General features: G+C 48.2%; 1 protein-coding gene across 1 annotated transcript in view; it reads right to left on the reverse strand.

Moving 5' to 3' along the window:
• HK1 (hexokinase 1) overlaps positions 1-21088 on the reverse strand; it is a 71239-nt gene that overhangs the window by 39033 nt on the left and 11118 nt on the right. Inside the window, exons 2-3 of the mRNA XM_058543291.1 lie at positions 12714-12876; positions 655-803 (exon numbers count right to left, since the gene is read on the reverse strand). Of these exons, the coding sequence (XP_058399274.1) occupies positions 655-803; positions 12714-12876 (312 nt within the window). The remainder of the gene's footprint in view (positions 1-654; positions 804-12713; positions 12877-21088) is intronic.

The following is a 21088-nucleotide window of genomic DNA, read 5'->3' on the forward strand; positions in this document are numbered from 1 at the left end:
TCCCTGAGCATAGCCATGGCCCTCAGCCAGCAAAGGCAGGCAGCCCTCGCAGTGTGGGGGGTGTCTTGAAGGGGAGTGGGCTCAGGTACTGAGTGAGAGAGGAGGGGACAGTGATTTCCCAAGCAAGGCCCTCCTGTCTGTTTTCTGTGCCAAGGACTCGTAGGAGGCTATTAAATCAGGTAGTCAGGAGACCTTGAATAGCCCTAGGGCTGTACACTCAAATTCCTGCTGCCCCACAAGGTGACAGCCATACCCTATGAGGCCTGGGCCTTTGGTGAGCTGGGTGAGGAAGACAATGACTTGAAAGAGGGGTGTTTTCACCCAGGGCTCTGTCTGCTAAACTTACGCTGGGGAACCAAGCCCAGGATCCTAAGGAGATGAATGCACTTACCCAACAGAATTGCTGGGCCTCTCTCTTCACACCCTTCACCCTGTGAAAATTCCAGTAGCTCCCTTCCACCCACCAGTAAACTCGGATAGTGGGGTCTCTTCAGGCTGTCACACCCTTCCGCCCAGGAGTCCTTCTCCACATGCACCTATGATGGACTCCTTCCTGGCGTGCAGGACACCAGTGCTTTGGGGTGTGGTTCCTGCAGGTACCCTAGGGCCTGACACCGGGCCCATTGGGGCTGATGGAAGGAAGCGGAGACCCACCTGGCTTCCACTGCCATGCACGATGTTCTCTGGGGTGTCATACATCTCGGACTCCATGTGAACATTCTGGTTTTGCTCATGATTCACTTGCACCCGTAGAATTCGAAAGGAAGACCCACCAAGATCCAGGGCAATGAAATCGCCCTTTTCTGTTCAGGGAGACAACAGGTATTGCATCAGATTCCAGTGTCACAAGAAGGCCACATGCTTTGCCGCTTCTCGGCAGGGTCCGGCCACCTGCTTCCCCACGCCGCAGGGCACTTTCAGCCAGCGGCTCGTGCGACCACTTCCGCATCTGGAAGAGGGGACAAGAGAAACCCTCTCCCAGCCTGGCAACGTCAGGCAGACAGCTGCAAGCAACCCCGTTCTCACTCCTAACATGGGAATGGAAGGACTGATTAAGTACAAAGTCCCACCCCATCTTTCTCTAATTCCTTTTTCAAAAATGACACTGCTATCCATAAAATAAAAATAGCATTTAAACTCAGAGAAACCCTACCTCGGAGGTCATCCCATGCCTTGTGTTCCTTCCAAGTCAGCTCAGACACCGATTACAACCAGGCCAGGGCTCCATTTATTCCCCAGGGGATTTTTTTTTAATTGGGGTAAAATATACATAATATAAAATATACCACTGTAACCATTTTTAAGTATACGATCCAGTGGCATTAAGTATATTCACAATGTTCTGCAACCATCACCACTATCTATTTCCAAAACTTTTCATCACCTCAAACAGAAACTCTATCACCATTAAGCAATAACTCCCCATCTCCCCTCCCCTCAGTACCTGGTAACCTCTATTCTATTTCTGTCTCTCTGAATTTACCTATTCAGATATTTCATATAAGTGGAATCCTACAGTATTTGTCCTTTTGTGTCTGGCTTATTTCACTTTACATCAAGTCTTCAAGGTTCAACCATGTTGTAGCACGTGTCAGAATTTCACTGCTTTTTGAGGACGATATTCCACTGTATGTACACACCACATTTGTTTATCCATTCATCTGTCAGTGGACACTTGAGCTGTTTCCACCCAGGGGATGTTTTTAACAGAAGTCCCTCTTGGTCACATAAGTGTCAACTGGCTTGATACGGTTACATCCCTCAAGACCAATGTGTGCAGTAACTGGGGTGGGCCTCAGTGGGACAGAGAAAGATGATGGGACTGTATGCGAGACCACCATATAGCACCAGGGCGGGGGGCCATGGGTAGGATTCCAAACCATTAAACCACCATCTAACATTCTGTACTGTTTCTCATTAGTTATCCCCCAACATGCTCCCCAAAACTCAGTTAAAATCTGTTAATTTGACTTCTGCTGCTAAGGTGACATTCCCACTATCCCAAGGTATATCCTGCCAGAGGTGACAGCCACCCCACCATCCTGAGCCTCAGTGGTCCACTAAGTGCTCAGCCCTACAGCAGTAAATACAAGTCTGCTCTGGACATCTCATTTTCCTAGGGAAGCATCTTTAGTATTATGTTTTTTGGTAATAGCATCAATTGAGATATAATTCACACACCATACCATTCACCCATTTAAAGTATACAATGCAATGGTTTTTAGCATATTCAGTTATGCAACCATTACCACAAACCAGTTTTAGAACATTTTCTTCACCTCAAAAAGAAATCCTATACCCTTTAACTATTACCTCTCAAGTCCCTCATCCCCCACGGCCCTAAGCAACCATTAATCTACTCTGTCTCCATAGATTTGCCTATTCTGGACATTTCATATAAATAGAATCATACAGTACGTGGCCTTCTGTGACCAGCTTCTTACACCTAGAAAAATATTTTTAAGGTTCATCATACTGTAGCCTGTATCAGTACTTCATTCCTTTTTATGGCCAAATAATATTCCACTGCATGGATATACCTCATTTCATTTACCCATTCGACTGCTGATGGACATTTGAGCTGTTTCTACCTTTTGGCTATTATGAATAATGCTGCTATGAATATCTGTGCACGAGTTTTTGTGTGGACCTATGTTTTTATTTCCCTTGGGTATATACCTATAGGTAGCATTGCCGTGTCAAGTGGTAACCTATGTTTAACTTTTCGAGGAACTGCCACTGTTTTCCAAAGCAGCTACATCATTTTACATTCCCACCAGTAATACATGAAGGTTCCAACTTCTTCACATCCTCAACACTTTTTATTACCCATCTTTTAAATTTTGATTTGCATTTCTCTGATGACTAATGACAATGAGCACCTTTTCATGTGCTTATTGGCCATGCATATATACCTTCTTTGGAGAAATGTCTATTCAGATCCTTGGCTCATTTTAAAAACTGGGTTATTTGTCTTTTTAGTGTTGAGTTGCAAGAGTTCTTTATGTTCTAGATATAAGTTCCTATCAGATATATGACTTGCAAATATTTTCTCTCATTCTGTGGGTTTTTTCACTTTCTTTTTTTTTCGGTAAGAAAGACCAGCCCTGAGCTAACATCCATTGCCAATCCTCCTCTTTTTGCAGAGGAAGATTGGCCCTGGGCTAACATCTGAACCCATCTTCCTCTGCTTTATATGGGATGCTGCCAGAGCATGGCTTGACAAGCGGTGTGTCAGTCCGGCCCGGGATCCGAACCTGCAAACCTCAGGCAGCCGAAGCGGAGCGTGCACTTAACCACTATGCCACGGGGGTGGCCCCTTCACTTTCTAGATGGTAACTTTTGATGCATAAAAGATTTTAATTTTGATGAAGTACAATTTATCTATTTTTTCTTTTGCTGTTTGTGCTTTTGGTGTCCTATCTAAAAATCCATTGCCAAATCCAAGGTCATAAAGATTCCCACCTATGTTTCCTTCTAAGAGTTTTATAGTTTTAGCTCTTATATTTAGGTATTTGATTCATTTTAACTTTTGCATGTAGTATGAGGTAGAGGTCCACCTTCATTCTTTTGCAGATGGATATCCAGTTATCTCAGCATCATTTGCTGAATGGACTGATCTTTTCCTCATGGAACAGTCTTGGCTCCCTTGTCAAAAACCAAGTGACCATAAACTTATGGGTTTATTTCTGAACTTGCAATTCTTTTTTTTTTTCCATTTCTATTGAGATATAATTGACATACTGAACTCTCCATTCTGATCCATTGATCTATCCTTATGCCAGTACAACACTGTCTTGACTACTGTTGCTTTGTAGTAAATTTTGAAACTGGGAAGTGAATCCAACTTTGTTCTTCTTTTTCAAGATTGTTTTGGCTCTTCTAGGTCCCTTGAGCTTTTTCATTATTATTTTTTTTAAAGTAATGGTTGGTTTTAAAAAAATAAAGCATTCTCTTTTATAAATTATAGCTGACTCATCTTTGTATTTGATTCCACCAAGTTGTAAGCTCTGACACACTGCTCTATTTCTGGAACTTAGAATGGTGTTTGGCATACAGCAAGAGAGCTCAACAAATACTTGAACTAATGAGGGTGTAAAGGAATGAATGAACAAACCAAAGCACTCTCACACTGAATATACTGTTTATCCTCTCTTGAGGGAAGTTCCTCGAGGGAAGGACCACAACTTAGGATTCTTTGCATCTCCCCTTGGCACTCAGGACACTGAATGAATGCTTGGTAGCCCTTCATCACAGGGACTGGTGGCCCATTCATTCATTCACCGCACCTCTGTTTGCTGTTCCTTAATCACGAAGCAGTTATGCCACTGGTTGGTTGCTTTTTTTAATAACAGCTTTATCAAGAAATAATTCACATATCATTAGTTCACCCATTTTAAAGTGTACAGTTTAGTGGGTTTGGGTATATTTACAGAGTTGTGCAACTATCACCACTATCTAATTTTAGAAAATTTTCATCACCCCAAAAAGAAACTCCTTACCCATTGGCAGTCACTCCCCATTTCCTCCCAACCCCCCTTATCCACCAACAACCAGTAATCTACCATATATCTCTATAGGTTTTCCTATTCCAGATATTTCCTATCAAAGGACTCATATAGTATGTGGTCTTTTGTGGTTTCTTTCGCCTACCATGTTTTCAAGGTTCATCCATGTTGTAGCAGCTATCAGTACCTCATTTCTTTTTATGGCTGAATTATATTCATGATGCTGCTGTTTTTAAATTGCTTCTATGGTCCAAAGAAAAGAGACCAAGGGAGAATGCTGGGAAGCAGGTGCCATAGAGTTATAAGAAATTCTGACCCAGACTGTGGGCTGTTCAAAGCAGCTTAGGGTTTTCTTTGGGCTTCCATCAAAATGCTAACCCCCACAGTGCTTACACTACTATCAGATTAAAAAACTGAACTCAGCATGAGGTGGCTCCCTTCAGGAGGCTTAATTACAAGAACATCAAGAGCACTGCATTTCAGCATCAGCTAACATTCAGTGAGCCTTTCTGCACTCCAGTCACCAACTGCTTCAGATGCATCATTCTATTTTTAACCCTCTCAACCCTGTGTAGTAGGTACTGTCATGATCCTCATTCTACAGATGAGCAAGGGAAGGCTGGGAGGGATTAAGTAACTTGCCCAAGCACACAACCAGCAGTGGCAGAGCCAGAATTTGAATCCAAAGCCCCAATTCATAACCACTGCATAAAACTGCCTCTTGGACAGACCTCGGGGACAAAGATCCCCAAGGATGGCATCAGAGTGACACTTCAGCACATCAGGAATGGCTACATTTCTTTTGGGGGCTCTTCACCATCCATGACTCGTTGCAGCTTTTGGTTTTGTTCTGCTTTAGTGAAGATAATGAAAACTAAGGCTGGTAAACAACTCTAAACCACTTGTGCGTAGGAAGATAATAGGCACAAAAGCGAATGCTGTGCTAGGATGAAAACATGGGTGTTTTTAATTTTGTTTCAACATTTTTATTTAATTAATTTATTTACTGTTTTAATGTTTAAATAAACATTTATTTCATGTTTTGCACTGGCTTTTGATCATCACTTTAAAAAAATAGCATGGTAAATTTTTCCGTTGCCAGCCTGGTCAAAAGTCTCATTTTCCACTGAATCAAAGGCCTAAAGTAAAAGCAGGTTCTTGTGCTCAAGTTCCAGGTGCTGGCGGGGGAACTCCTGCTTCTTGGTGCCAGCGTCAGCACAGAGCAGGTAGGAGCTTTCCGCCCCTCACACAGGAAGGGGTCAGGTGTCGGGCAGCACCTTTGCAGGACCTAGACCTAAAATTTTTCACGCAGGATAAGTGAAAATGACCTCAGCTGCCTGTAGATCCAGGAGGAACCTGGCCTCAGGGTGCATGGGGCTGGCCCCCACTTCTGCAGCTCTGCAAAGAGCCCTGCCCCGTCCCAGCCTACTGCTGTGGTCTGCCCACCCCAGCTCTCCACTGCTCCTTTTTCTAACAAGCACAGGTCAACGGGGTCCCAGGGTGTTAGGGTCAGAGAAGGTGACCAGAAAAGGTGTCCTTGAGATGTCAGGACAACGCTGAATACTGGATACTCCACACACCCGCCAGTGGGAGTTGACGGATTTGAAGGGGCCCTTTCCCTGAAGGCGGTTTACAAGCAGTCATTGTCAAGTCCAGTGCAGCCTGATCCTTCCCAGAGAAGTGACCCTGGTTCCAGGGTGGGTTTGTGATTGTTAAAAGAAACGGCAGTTGGCACCTCTTCTGAAAATCACATTTGCAGCTCAGGAAACATGGGACAAATATTAACTCACTGTCTCAGTTTATGGATAAGGAAGCTCCAACCAAACCAGCTGAATGACTTGCTCATGGTCACACCTAAGGCAAGACCAGGGCCCCTCCCTTTTCTTAGTCACGCTTATACTTGCAAATACTGTAATGCTCAGTATTTTTTATGTGTATGTCTTATCTGCTTCAGGTGGATGATAAGCGACTTGAAGGCAAGGGCAATTTAATATGCTTACCTCCCTCCCCCAGTACTGAGGCCTGCTGCTAGTTCAGTAAGAACTGCATGGGTCAGATGCATGGCCTGTTCTCTGCCAGGCAAAAGACACCAAGGAATGGCTTCTGGTAAGGGCAACAAAATTTCTGGTAAACTTTGTTGGCTGTCTAGCACCTCTTTAGATGACTACCCTCTCTGGTTTTGGTCCATGAGGTTGGAGGTGAGGCTGACCCCCTGCTCCAGCTCCAGGGGGACCAATGCATGATCCATGAGCATCCAGAATCTCCCACCTTGGCCATCATGATTGGTTCAGGATGGGCACATGACCCAAGTTAGCCAATCATCGCCCTCTCCAAGACCATCACTGGGATCACTAGGATCTGAGGTGAGGTGTCGGCGTGGGCTGCCGGGGCATCTCTGCCACCACAAGGAAGAGGTGGGAGACGTGGCCTAGGAATGAAGCCAAGACAAAGATCACAAAGTCAGAAAAAATAAGAGACAGGTGAGTCCTGGATACAGAAGCCAACTTACAACTAGACTTCCCAGTCATACGAACCTAGAACTTTCCCTTTTTTCCCCCAAAAGTCATGCTTGAGCAAGTCTTTTTTTTTTTTTTTTTGAGGAGGACTGGCCCTGTGCTAACATCTGTTGCCATTCTTCCTCTTTTTCTTTTTTCTCCTCAAAGCCGCAGTACATAGTTGTGTATCATAGCTGTAGAGTTGTACCTTTTCTATGTGGGACGCCGCCTCAGCATGGCCTGATGAGCGGTGAGTAGGTCCACGCCCAGGATCCAAACCGGTGAACCCCGGGCCACTGGAGCAGAGCACACAAACTTAACTGCTATGCCACCAGGCCAGCCCCTACCTTTTTTGCTTATACAAATTTGAGTCAGATTTCTTTCAGGTACAACCAGAAGGCTCCCAAGTTCAATACTCTTTATTAGGGAATGAGTCCCCCAAATATCTACTGCCCTCCATAACAAAGGGGACCTATCAATCCCCTTTGTCTCAGGTTGGTTCCCCGATTCAGAGTTGTGGTGTCCAGTCACCCCACTGCAGAGGAACCAGAGGTGGGCCCATCCACATTGTGTGGGGTGTCAGGGTGGGGGGTGAAGACAGCCTGCCTTTGCTTCCTTTCCCCTTCTTTCTGCCTCCTCTTCCCATAACATCACAGGGATGCCAGTGAATACTGAAAAACTCTGGATCCTTCCTCCATGGCTGGACCTACACATTCAGGCATGATGGGGGGGGGGGGGGTCCTCTCACTGGCTGCATCAGGTAGAAAGGGCCTTCCCAAAGAATTCTTACAAAGTCAATTATTAAATTACAGTAATGATGAGAAGGACAATGACCCACTGTAACTCTTACAGTGGTTTGCAGTTTCCAAAGCACTTTCATTTGATCCTCTTGACAGCCTTTGAGGCAGGTAGGGCAGGAATTATCACGCCTATTTTACAGATGAGGAAATGGAGGCTTAGAGAAGTTAAGTGACTTCTCCAAGGTCGCACAGATAATAAGCAGCAGAGCCAGAGATTAATCCAGTGTTCTGGGTTTTTAGTTTATTTGTTTTCCTTTAATTTCAAGTTCAGCTTCTTTTTGCAGTGGTGGGCTTCCCTCCAACTTCCGCTTCAAATCTCTGGCCTCAACTTTCCATTTCCACCACTGGTGACTCCTACTTGCAACTTTCCCATTTCCACTGAAGCCTGGAGAACCGCTCTTCTAGAGAAGGCTCATTAAACAAAACATCTGAAGGGCCCCTGGCAACTCTCCACTTTCTAATGACAGCCATTATTACCAGCAAATAATGGAAAACAAACACAGAGACAGATGTTTCTCTTGAGTCCAGGCCTGCGCTGGAATACAAGGCAAACAAAAACTCCACTTTCATGAAACGCCTGCCTTTGCCCTGCTCAGTGAATTAAATTCCGTACAGGAGACACAAAGGCATTCCCTCCTGTCTGCAATCCACCTAGCAATGAGAGTTCGACACCTTCATCAGAAACCCAACTAGAACGCTAGACACACAGGAGATTTCACAGATGGAGAAAACTTTCGAGATAATCCAACCATCTTTCCAGATAAGAAAACTGAGAGTAAGGTACGTGACCAGACCAAATGCCGTGGGACTTCCTTTGGCTGGAAAGTAGTACTATATGTATTTAGGGCCCAAAAAATTAACTGTGACCAAACCGCACATGAAATATTTTTTAACTTAGCCTTTGAGTAAAGAGCATGCTAGGAACCATGAAACAGAAACAAGGAAATATTCAACTCAATTTACCCTCAAAAAGCTTACAGCAACTGATGTTTCCAATATTTCCAATTCTTAGTGATAAAGGAGAAAAAAGGGGAGGTTTCAGAAAGAGACAGGGAGTGAGCCGGCTCTTCTGAGGGAGGCTGGACACAGAGGGCAGCTATCCTTCCTTGGGGACGGGGCAGCTCTGAAGACTTCTGGAACTGCTGTTTAGCCAAGTCACCAGAGTAAAAAGTCTTCAATATCTTCCTTCTTTTATTTATTATTCATACCTTTGCTACTCCAAAAAGGATATGCAGCAGCTAAAAGCCACTTTAGGGTTTAAAAAATGAATGTATAGATTACTGAAGAGCAATTAAAGAAAAATCACTGCCCATAAAAAAATGTCTAAAGGAGAAAAAATTAATAAAAATGGGCTGACACATTTCCAAAAAATCGGTAGAGTTTCAAAACTCTGAGTCCGGTCCACCAGGGTCAAGGTCAGCGGGAAAGGAAAGGTTTGTTTCTCCCTTTGACTTGGAAGTCACATCACCACTAAAGGGTAGGGGCATCTCTCCACCTCGCAGAGTCCAATTTATCCTTCAGTGGTTTGGGATTACCACTAATTCTATCGCTGACTAATTACAGAGTTGAAGCAGTGATTAATGTTTCAAAAAGAGAACAGCACCATGGTTTACTATGAAAGAGACCCACACTCTGATCCAGGGGACCTCCTGGTTCTTGGCTGATAAAGTAGTGCAGGGAAGGTGGAGGTGGAGACATTGCTGTCACAAAGGGGCAGGGACTGGACTGGGGTCAGGTATCCAAGGCCTTGCCACCAATGTCAATGTCTGTGCAGGCTGCAGGGACCATTCCAGAGGGAGTGTGGGTCCCGCGGCACATGAACTGAGCCGATCCGTGACTACTGGGAACAGCCACTTGGGAGAAGGGCTATAGGGAATGTTATGGGTTGCACTGTGTCCCCCAGAAAGATATGTGAAAGTCCTAACCCTCAGTACCTGTAACTGTGACCTTATTTGGAAATCCGGTCTTTGCAGATGTAATCAAGTTAAGATGAGGTCATTAGTGTGGATCCTAATCTGACTGGTATCCTTAAGAGGAAAACGCCACGTGAAGACAGAGACACACAGGGAGAATGCCATGTGACGTGAAGAGGCGGAGACTGGAGAGGTGCAGCTGCAAGCCCCGAAACCAAGGATTGACAGCCACCACCAGAAGCTACAAGGGGCAAGGAAGGAGTCTACCCAGAGTCTCAGAGGGAGCACAGCCCTGCTGACACCTTGATTTTGGGCTTGTATTTTCCAGAACTGTGAGATAGTACATTCTTGCTGTTTAAAGCCACCTAGTTTATGGTACTTGTTACGGCAGCCTTGGAAAGTAATACAGAGTGAAGAAATAGTCATGGCGGCACGAGGAGGGCTGGGGTAGGTAGGGGAAGGGCACTGAGTGCAGGCAGGCAGACCCAGGCCCTGCGCACAGGAGGGTGGGTCCTTGTGGTTCAGGGCTTTGATTTCACCTCCTCCTCCTCCTTCTGTTCTCAACACCACTCTGTGCTCCTGAGAGGCCCTAAACCTTTGGCCCCATGTGCAACACAGAAAAGAGGCTCAAAAGAAGCCCGGGGCCCAGGCTGCTGGCTCCAGTTCCACAAACCCTAGGACAGTGTTTCCCAACATGGGCGTATTACCACATATGCCATCACACTTAAGACGCCACTGACTGAGACACATCACTATTTTATGTAACATGAAGAAAGAAAAAATGTTGCCAGTAATAATTTTAAGATGCAATTATTGTACAATGCATTGCTGATTTCAGAGATATTCAAACAACAAAGTGTCTGAAAATACATAAAATATGGTAGCAGACGTTGGGGGGAAAGGATCCAACAGGTTTGGGGAAAAGGCAGGCAGCCAGTTAAAGAGGTTTCTTTCCTGCAGGACTGCTCAGGGCCTTTAGCATCTTGGTGTCTGTTATGAATCTCTAAGAGGGAGATGCAGAATGTTGTTTTTCCCAAATGAGTCTGAGTTCTGGGCCTTGTTTTGAAGAGTAGCTGATGGGGGCACATGGCTAGATTACTAATGTACGTGGATGACACTTTGAGACCCTCAATCCTGTAAACGGTTAGTAAAAGAGTGAGGGAGAGCACCCCCTGCTCACATCCGGTCCGGGAAGGGGAACTGGCTTGAGGGCAGGGTTCAGGAGGAAAGGGAAGGCATCTCCTCCTCAGATGTGTCAGCCCTGGGCCAGTCACACAGGATCAGGTGCCCTGCAGGCATGAGGCATCCTTCTGAGCTCTCCCAAGCAAAGCCGGAGCAGAGGCCCTCCCGGTCCTCATCTCTCAGCTGGTAGCAGGCACAGCCACACCTCTCCTACAGAACTCCGCTAATCCCGGAAAAGCTCAAATGCTCCTGGATGCGGGTGCCAACCAGGCCTGGGAAAAAGCAGGAGTGAACTACAAAGACAGCAGGACATAATCCAGGGCACACCACAGTCTGGTCACCCTGATGGCCAGAATGTCTTCAGTGGATATTTAAAACCTAAAGTGCTGGGCACCAAGACCTCAAGGAAAACAAAACTATGGAGGTGGAGTAGATTTTAAATAGTCAAGAGACATCAGAGATCTAAGAGTCAATGTGTGTGCATGAACTAAACCCCATGCACGGCCACAGAGCACACAGAGCACATGCCCTCCGTCAGGGCCCGAATCTCACGCAGGACTTCTGGAGGCCGCTGCAGGCACAGAGGACTTGCCCACTGCGGTCTGTCAGCTCCAACAAGCCATGCATTTGCCCATCTTTCGTGAGCATCAGCCGCAACGGCTGCAGTTTTCCTGACGTCCATTTTGCAGGCTGCATGCCAGATGCCCCAAATCGCAGCTTTCAAGGAGCCTCCAGAGCAGGGAAGAAACAGCGGGAGCGTGTAAGGGCCACACTCTCAGGGCGCATACTCACACCCCAAGAGAAACCCGAGCTCCTCATAATCTCTCTCCCTCTCCCACATGCAGCAGGTGAACCTCGGCCTGGAGCACAGAACACAGTTCAGAGTGGGATTCCTGTGAGTGCCAAGCTGGGGCAGGCCCAGCACCCACCCCCGCAAACTATTAACTGTGGGTCAGCCGGACAGAACAGCCTCCAGTGAGCAGGCCAGGCTGTGCCCTCCCAGCCTCCACTCTGCCAAGTACAGGGACTGAGGCCACTCCCCTGGGGAAGAGGTACTGACAATACTCAAGGAGCCCCCAACTCCCCATTAGGGATGCAGACCAACAGGATAATTTTGTTTTTTCAATTCTACCTACCTTTGGCATTTCTCTGCTTTAGAGGCTACCTATTAGCATCTATGAACTTTGTTCAAGTGGGGACTTGAATCTCCCCTCCAAGTCCAAGACCCACTTGGCCACTAGGCTACTTATCTGGGGTACTGAAGGGAGGCCTTGGTGCCCTGATGGAGGGATTCTCCTAAAATGACCTCTTCATTTGTGCTGGAGCCTTTCATATTCTGGAGACATAAGAGTAACTCATACAGCATCTGTAAGATCCATAAACACTACACTTTCTTATCACAAGCCACTAGACAGTCAGGCCAATGAGGGCAGGTCAGTCTTGTCCAACCATGGTATCCCCAGTGCCTGACACATGGTAGATTCCCAGTAGACATATGTTCAATGGATGGATGGACGATGGATGGATAGATGACGAATGGATGGATGGATGATGGATGGATAGATGATGAGTGGATGGATGGATGATGGATGGATAGATGATGAATGGATGGATGGATGGATGATGGATGGATAGATGATGAATGGATGGATGGATGATGAATGGATAGATGGGAGTACAGATGGATAGAATGGTAAATGAATGAATGAGTGGACAAGTGAGAGAATGAAGGAATGAACAAACGAATGAAAGTTGGAAGGATGCCTTCACAGAACATTCAGCCCTCAGAGCCCAATCTCTAAGTGAGAGACTCACCTGAACCATCAGGAATGGACCTTACAAATGTTGGCAACATCTTGACTGTGGCTGTTGGATTAAAATCCCGAGAGAGGCCATTCTTCATCTCCTTCTTGAAACGAGTCATGATATCCATCAGAGTTTCATCAGAGAGCCGCATGGTATAGAGATATTTGTCAATCTGGAAGAAAGATGAGAAGGAAAGAAAGTGAGACCAAGACTGAGGAAGGTCATTTCAGCTCAAGTCTGGCTGAGGCAGGACAGGGCAGGCTGAGATGCCCGCCTGCCTAAGACAATCCAGCTCCCACGGGCACTGGAATACCCATGTTGGCACATCACACAATGGGAGGTCCTTCAAGTGCCATCAACCATGTCACTCAGAGCAGGCTTGCAAATGCTCTGAGCCCCATTTCCTCCCCTGTAAAATGAATCAGACATCTCCAAGGTCCCTTCCAACCCTCAAATATTACATGAAAGCTGCCCTTCGATCCCCAAGTACATGCCAGAGGCACCTATAAACCTCCACAGGATTCCATCCCTCTGTGAGAGGTGGCTGGCTCATCCTCACATAGACGGCAGTGCCACAAAAGTTAAGAACGAGGGCTCCAGAGCCAGTCACCTGGGGTTCAAATCCTAGCCCCATCCCTTAATAGCTGGGTGAATTTCAGTTTCCTCAACTGAAAAACTGAGATGATAAATAGGACCTAACTCACAAAATGTTGGAAAATCAAATGAGACGGAGAAGTACTTAGAACACAGAAAGTGCTCAATAAACATCAGCTATTATTACTAATGCGAGACAGTGATACTGGTGGGTTTCCTTGGGCATGACTTCTAGGTAGGTGGAAATGGTGGCCAAAGGGCTGGAACCCTTTAGAACATGGGGCAGCAGGCACAGAGACCTTAACCCCACTACCCCAGAAAGTATGGGACAGCCCAGGCTCCCATGCCTATGTGCCAGGGCCGACGTGCCCACACTTCCAAGTCAGACTGCTCCTCACCTCAACAGGACTGACCCAACCTGCTCCTCTTCCTGGGTTCCCCATTCTCAAGGATCCCAGGCTCCTAACCTCAGGCCCCCTGGGTTGTCATCGGTTGTTCTTCCTTTATAGTATCTTCCCATTTATTCTCTCAAAAAGTATTTACTGGGCACCTACTATGTGCCTGGCTGTAGGCTAGACATCTGTCCTCACGGTGCTTGTCCTCATGGAGTTCACTGGAAGTCTCTGTCTCATCATTCTTTCTTATTGCCACTCCTCGGCTTAGAAAGTCCTCAAAACCATGTGCCTGGATTCCTGATTGCTGATTCATTCACTGCAATGGTTTTCCATCTTCAATTTCTCTCCCTTCCAACCCATCCTCTACACCACTGCCACATTTGCCTTCTTAAACAGTGACCGTGGTCAATTCACTCCCCTGCTCAAAGCCTTGCAATGCCTCCCCATGTCTGAGGCACCAAGGCTCTGCAGGTGTGGCTCCATGCTCTCTGAACTCTGGCCAAACCACCTCTACATTGCTGGCAGGTGCCAGGGCTTTCTTACTGAAATGCTCTTCCTTCTCCTCCCAGCTATCCAAATCTCACCTACCCTTCAAGGTTCAAGTCAAATGCCACCTCCTCCTGCAGATGTCCGAGTCCCTCAAGCTGGAGATAACCCCTCTCTCAGCACCGATCTCTTGGCATGGCCTAGCCCGGATCACAGCTTTCTGCACCTGTCACCCCAGCAGTGTCTGCTCCATTCACCCCGACCTCCCAGTGCCTCACGTGCAGCCCTGCACACAGAAGGCTCCCAGTGGATGGAGAGACAGATGTACAAGCCAATGAGGCTGAAAAGACCTTGACACTGATTTGCTTCTGAGAATGGCATCTCGTGCTCACTTTCCAGGGTGGTTGGAAATGTCCTGACTTAAGGACACGAAGTCCCCAGTCCCTGGTCATTTCTGCATATTTTGGTCCTGGGCAGCCTTTTCACTCTGCTCTCCATGCCTCGTTTCCCCCAGGCCCTGCGTGTCTCCTGCCTCATGGACAATATGGGCACTGGCAGGAGTCCCCCAATGTCCTCTGTGGCCAGACAATCCTGCCCCCCCTCTTTTACCAACCACAACCACCTTTTCCTCTCCCCTTCGTGATAAAGCAATGCAAAGAAAGGCAATCAGAAACCACTGAGAACTGAAATAGAAATTGCCAGAAGCATGGCCCCAGGAGGAGACACGCTCTGTTCTACCCCCAAGGCTGGCAGCACCAGATCAGCAGTCCTTGCGGCCATGGTGCCCACAGTCTGGTGGGGGAGCGGCAGTCATGATACATGTGTGCGTGAGTGGCCATGGGAGCACACGGGGGTCTACCGAGTGCAGGCCAGAGAAGGCGTCCTGGAGGGGTGGCATCAGCGTGCATCCAGGCACAAGCAAGAGCATGTGTGGAGGCCAAAGGCAAGGAGGGTGGTTTGTGCCACGAACAGAAATAAGTTCAATACGGATGGAGCAGCCAGTGTAAGAAGTAAGGCATCTGGAAAGACGGTCAGGAGCTAAATCGTGCAGGGCCTTACAAACCACGTAAACAAATTTAGACTTGACCCCAAAGCACAGCGAGTCTTGGCATGACTCCAATGAGTACTCAACACTGAGACTTGTGTTTCGGAAAGACGAAGCTGTGTGCCAGGTAGAGAATGGGTGAGCAGGGGCAAGAGCGTGCAGTAATGGTCACACTGCTACTCTAGCATGTTGGACGTGCTTCGGCTGCTACATTCCTCATCCTACACCATGATTATCAGTCTATTGACATGTCCGTCTCCTCTGATAACGCGTGAGTTCCCCAGGGAAAGGAAAGATGTCAAACAGACCTTTGAACTCACTGGTTGCCTGGCACAAAAGAGGAATTCAATTAATCCTGGAAGCTGGAATAACATTTTATGATGATATCGTGGTTTACAGTATATCAAGTGCTGTCACATGCAGTACGTCATCTAACCTTCAAAATGACCCTGTCAGGGAGATATTCTTAATCTCCATTTCACAGATGCAGAAACTGAGGCTCCAAGAAGCTAAGTGATCAGTTCAAAGCACACAACCGGGGGAGTCAGGTCTCATACCTGCAAGTCAAATGTTCTCCCTACAATCGTCCCCATCCCTGAGTGAAGGCCGGTCCCCTACTCTTTACTCTCCAAGTAAAGCTGCTGAGGTTTTCCAGCTAGACAGGGAGAAGCTTCTAGAAAAGGCAGGGCTCTCTATAGCTCCACTGCCATCCTGCCTCCAAACTCAAGGTGCAGCTCAGCACAGGGACACTGATCCAAGAATCCCAACATTTAGGGCAGCCAAGCCAAACCCAAATATAGCCTAGAAGCTCAAACGAGAAGGCAGGCTGGGGACATAGAAGACCACCTGGCCCCTAAGCATCCATGGCGGGAGGGCGTTTCTCCTCTGGTTCAGGTTCATGAACCATCACGTGGTACAATCCCACTCAGAAGAGATGTGGAAACTGGGGCCAAAAGGAAGGTACCACTTGGGCAGAGCTGGAACCAAACTTGAGGCCTCCTAGATCTCATGTGAAAGAGAACAAGCTGAGGGGAGCCCTTTCCACTGGTCCTCAGGTGCTCAGGAGGGGCCTTTGAACCAGTGTAGATCCTGGGGCTGGGGCTGGGCTGACCAGGTACCTGCCACGCTGCCCAGCCAGGTAGGCACCTGGTACAGGGCTCAGCAGACCCGCACCGTATGGACTGTGGCCCTTTATGCAGCCCAGGAAGCAGTGGAGCAGAGCTCACCTCAAGAGACACTTGCAGAACACTCCCAGGGGCCCAGAGTGCCAGCACCTCACTGACCCAGGGGCCTCTTTCCCCTCGCTTAGACCAGCCCTGTCTGGCAGCTGGCTGGACTGCCCCAGCTACCCGGGAAAGAGGCTGAGAATGGGTAGTGGTGGAGGGAGGGAGGAAGGAAAGGTGTCAGGAAAACCATTCCTGCCCCAGATCTTGGGGTGGCTGCACTCTGCAAGAAACTCAGTAAGAGAGCTGCTATTTCTTACAGAAAGTGGGGCCGGCAGCCCAGGAGGGGAGAGATGGCAGGGGGATGCATTCCTGGAAAAGGCAACTTCTGGTCTTTGGGGGTTTGGCCGACACCTGTGGTCCTTTCGACTTTCCTATTTCTGTCCCCCCCCACCACATCTCCAGATCTTCTCCTCTCCTCCCTCCCTCTCTCACACACTCACACTTCCACAATCCTACTCTTAGGAGGCTGCCTCCAAAACACTGCTGCTTCACTGCTCTGGACAAGCGTTGGGGCGCAAAGAATCCCTCCTGTCCCTTCAACCCCCAGCCCTAATTTTGGTGACGGGGAGGGCACAGCACAGCACCTCTTCTGGAGGCTTCAAGCTGCGAGCCTCAGCCTCCAGAACATCTGTCACAGGATGTCTGTCATAGGACGGGGGCTCCCAGGAGTCTGTGAGAGGAACCCCTAGGCCCCCGAGTGCTCACTCTCGCATATGGTGTCTGGCATGAGCATGCAGGACTCTGGTCAGGCTGGGAAGGAAATGGGGAGGTGCCAGGATCCCAGACACCAAACGCTAAGCTGGGTCCTGCTTGGCTGAGGCTGATGAGGAACCCCATCCAGACTCCCAGGCATCTTTCACCATCGCCTGAAGGGAACAGCCCTTCTCATGAGGGTGGGAGCCAGATCCACTGCACAGGGTGGGCACTGGTGCCCTAATACTGTGCAAACACTTGTCCCGGATTGTCCTTCTGGCAGACCAAGAGGGCCTGGAAGCTCTCAGCAGCTCCAGGAGCTGGAAGGCAGCAGAGGCAGAAGGAGATATCAGAAGAGAGAACACAACGGATAAAAACTAGACCCCTGGTGGTAAGCATGATGCAGTCTATACAGAAACTGATATATAATAATGTACACCTGAAATTACACAATGTTATAAACCAATACAACCACAATAAAATAATTTTTAAAAAAGAAGAGAGAACACAGCCTCACCAAACCCCCCTGGCCCAGAGCCGTCCAGCTAATCAAAGAACCCAGTGGCCCCACACTGGGTTGAACGCAGACATTTCTGTGTCCGACCCCAGCCCCACCTCCTGCTCCCAGCAGGACACACACAAAAAACAATTCAAGACTGGACAAGCCCAAGTGAACAGGCCAGTCGTGGCAGGAGGCACTGTAACCACTGGTGACCAGGGCATTTTGACCCCCTGTGGAAGGGGGCACGGCCACGGAAAATTTTTACCCCCTCTCTAGTCCACTCTCCCATGAGGATCAAGAATGAGGCAGAGCAACAGGTGGGACTGAAGGTGTTCAGCACAGACCTTTAAAATGAACTTTCCAAGCCAGGCACTTTGCTTGCAAAGGACATGGGGGAGCTGGCAGTGAAGGGTTAAGAAGGACGCTTGCTTAAGGGCCGGGTAGAGATTGCAACATCGGATTCACTTCTCTTTCTTACACTGACTCAGGACAGAACAGATCTGGGTGATTTATATTATTTTAATAATAGCTCACATTTGCAGAGGGCTTTGCCATTTATACACAGGACTTTCACATACATTATTCCATTTGGATGTCATAGAAAGACATCAAACGAGCTCATGAATGCCAAGTGCCAGGGTGCTCAATATGTTAGTTCCCTTTCTCCCACTAACGACCCAGCAAGGTAGGCGGGAAAGTATAGGAAATTGAAACCCATGACTCACATAAAGTCACAGGGTTTATAAGTGGCAGCTGGGTCTAGATTCCAGGCCTTCTAATCCCTCATTTTCAGCTTCTCCTTATGCTCCATTCTTTCTCACATGGTGGGAAGAACACGGGGCTGTGGTTGAAGAGAGCTGGGTTCAAATCCAAGATCTGCATTTACTAGCTGTGTGACTTTGGACAAGTTACTTAACCTCTCTGAGTCTTGCTTTCTTCACTTTTAAGATAAGGATAATAATACTTTCACCTCAGAGAGCTATTGGGAGAATTTTAATAATGCGTCAAGAACAAAGTAAGCATCGAGTATCATTTCCCACCCTCCCATCTAAATGACCAAAAGCGAGGCCATCTCCCTTTCTCCCTTGCCTAACTCATAAGCATGTGTCCCTAACTCCTTTTACCTGAATACCTAAAAAAATGCATTAATTACCAAACATCGACCCATTTCGTAGAAGAGAAAACTAAAGGAAGGTGGCAATATGCCTGAAACCACAGCAAATGAAAGATTCTGGCAAAATTCCTCCGAAATATTTGCACTGTTTTACCAGTCTTTTAAAAAACTAACAGCAAATTATAATATAACAATAAGTAATATACACTTATTATTAAAAAATATTCAAACACCACCAAATGCAAAAAAGTCAACAGTACAAGCTCTCCCCCCGTCTTCCCAGAGACGGCCCTGCTGACAGAGCTTGTGTCCCAGGACACTTTTCCCACCTAAGAAAATGCTCATACACACAGAGCCTGGTTTTTTTAATTTTGTTTTACAAACATGGAATCATATCAAAAACACTTTCTCCTTGGAAATCTTACTCCACCTTCCTATTTCCTCTGGGAACTGCCTCTAAGACTCACACTAGCAGCCATACTAGGGTCCTCAGGACCCTGCCTGGTTCAACGACGGGGCACAGACAGGGCAATGTAGACACCAGCGTTTGACCCTGGCTTTGCCATCCCGTAGGCACCTGAGTCTTTCCATCCACAACATGGGTGTGTTCACATGACTTTGATCTATAAAGCCCTCTCTACCCTGCATGGCACTTTCACGTGTTGGTCCCTAAACAATCGTGTCCGGAGAACTAGGGCAGGTATCAACCCTTCCAATGCCCCAAGGAAAAATCAGAGCCCAGAGAGGCTCCTGGTCAGCGAGAGAACCGGGGTGGACACCAAGCTCCCCAATCCCTGTTCCTGTGCTCATTCCTCTGTACCTCTCTTGCTCAGCCCAGGGAGAGCCCAGGCTGGGGGCTTCCTGGAGCAGGGAGCTGTGGGAATACGGGTGGCATTAATGCCGCAGCTCCATCCACTCCAGAAGCAGCACACTCCCTTGCCTTGCAGAAAGCATGCCACTCTAGTGTGATTTGCCTCGTTTACCCTCTACTGGCTACAAGTTATCTGATCTGCTAATTTCCCCTTTCACACAATCCCGGGAAGGAAGTTCAAAAGCCATAGCAAGCCCAAAGGTCCTGGCCCAATGAGACTCGCCACTGAGATGTGAGCCAGCCCAACCACTCCTCCTGCCCCGCAGCAGACTCCCGACCCCTCTTCCTGTCTGCCCCTGGCTCCTCGGGCTGCCCAGCCCCACCGCACTGCTGCAGGTGGCAGCCCAAGGAACCTATGTTTCTGTCCTGCTCTCAGCAGCTGGTCACAGGGAGGGAGTTGCCCACAAGGGGAGAAAGTGTGGACCCTGTGGGCTCCCCACAGAAACCATCCACTCCCAGGACCCTCCTGCCTTCCTCAGGCAGCCCGGGGCCCTGACAGCGGTTCTTCCTCACAGATCCGCTGTCCGCTCTGCTTGTTTGGCCCCTTCATGTCCCGCTCCTTCTTTCTCCCAAAGCCCATCTCCAAACTCACCTCCTCCGAAGGGCATGCCATGATCTGCCCCACCCAACACCAGCTGCTGCTCTCCTCAGCATCCTCCTGGCCCTTGGTGTCACCGTGTAGGAATTAATCTGCCCCGGCGGACCCAGCGCAGTATGAGAGTCTTTCCTGGGCACTACAGCAACACGTGCATGGCCTGCGCCTCCAGCTAGACAATGAGTGCCAGGGGTACAGGGCCCATGCCTTCTACCCACCCCTTTGTGTCTGGGCTGGGTGGCTGCCTGCTGGGCGGGAAGGCCTCTGGTGATGCCTAGCCCAGCCCAGGAGTCTCAGAAGGGTTTGCTGGCTTAGATAAAGCTGGAGACTCCTCTTCCCTGAACAGCCCAGCACTTCTCCAGCACCAGCCCCTCACTTCAGCCTCAGGGCAACCTGTGTGGGCCAACGGCCTCTCCTGAGTACAGAGTGTTCCAGGGGATCTCTACCCACCTTGTTCCTACAACATCTGCATCTCACGGCTGACGCCCAGAGGGACACAAGAGCCCTGCAGATAATCAGGATTCTCACTCCACTATCCAAGTCTCCCAGAGACTGCCAAATACCTAAATGTCACCAGAGGAAATGTGTTTGGGAAAACAACTTCCACCTGAGAGGTTCCTGAGCGGAAGATGTGTGTGCGAACATCACCAGAGCAGAGAGGACCCCTTCGGCGCGCTACATCACTGCACGGGAGGTTCCCTGCCCCAGTCTCTTTTTCAAGGTCAGACATGGCTCTTGGTGCCTTACCTATCATTTGATATGTGCCTTTGAACTGCTAATTCTGTTTCAATGAGCGTGGACTAAGCACCTATTAAGCACCAGGGGTTGCTCATACAACACTTCTGTTTACTCACAACAAATCA

The sequence above is a fragment of the Diceros bicornis genome, chromosome 6, assembly GCF_020826845.1.
Source record: "Diceros bicornis minor isolate mBicDic1 chromosome 6, mDicBic1.mat.cur, whole genome shotgun sequence".
Lineage (NCBI taxonomy): Eukaryota > Metazoa > Chordata > Mammalia > Perissodactyla > Rhinocerotidae > Diceros > Diceros bicornis.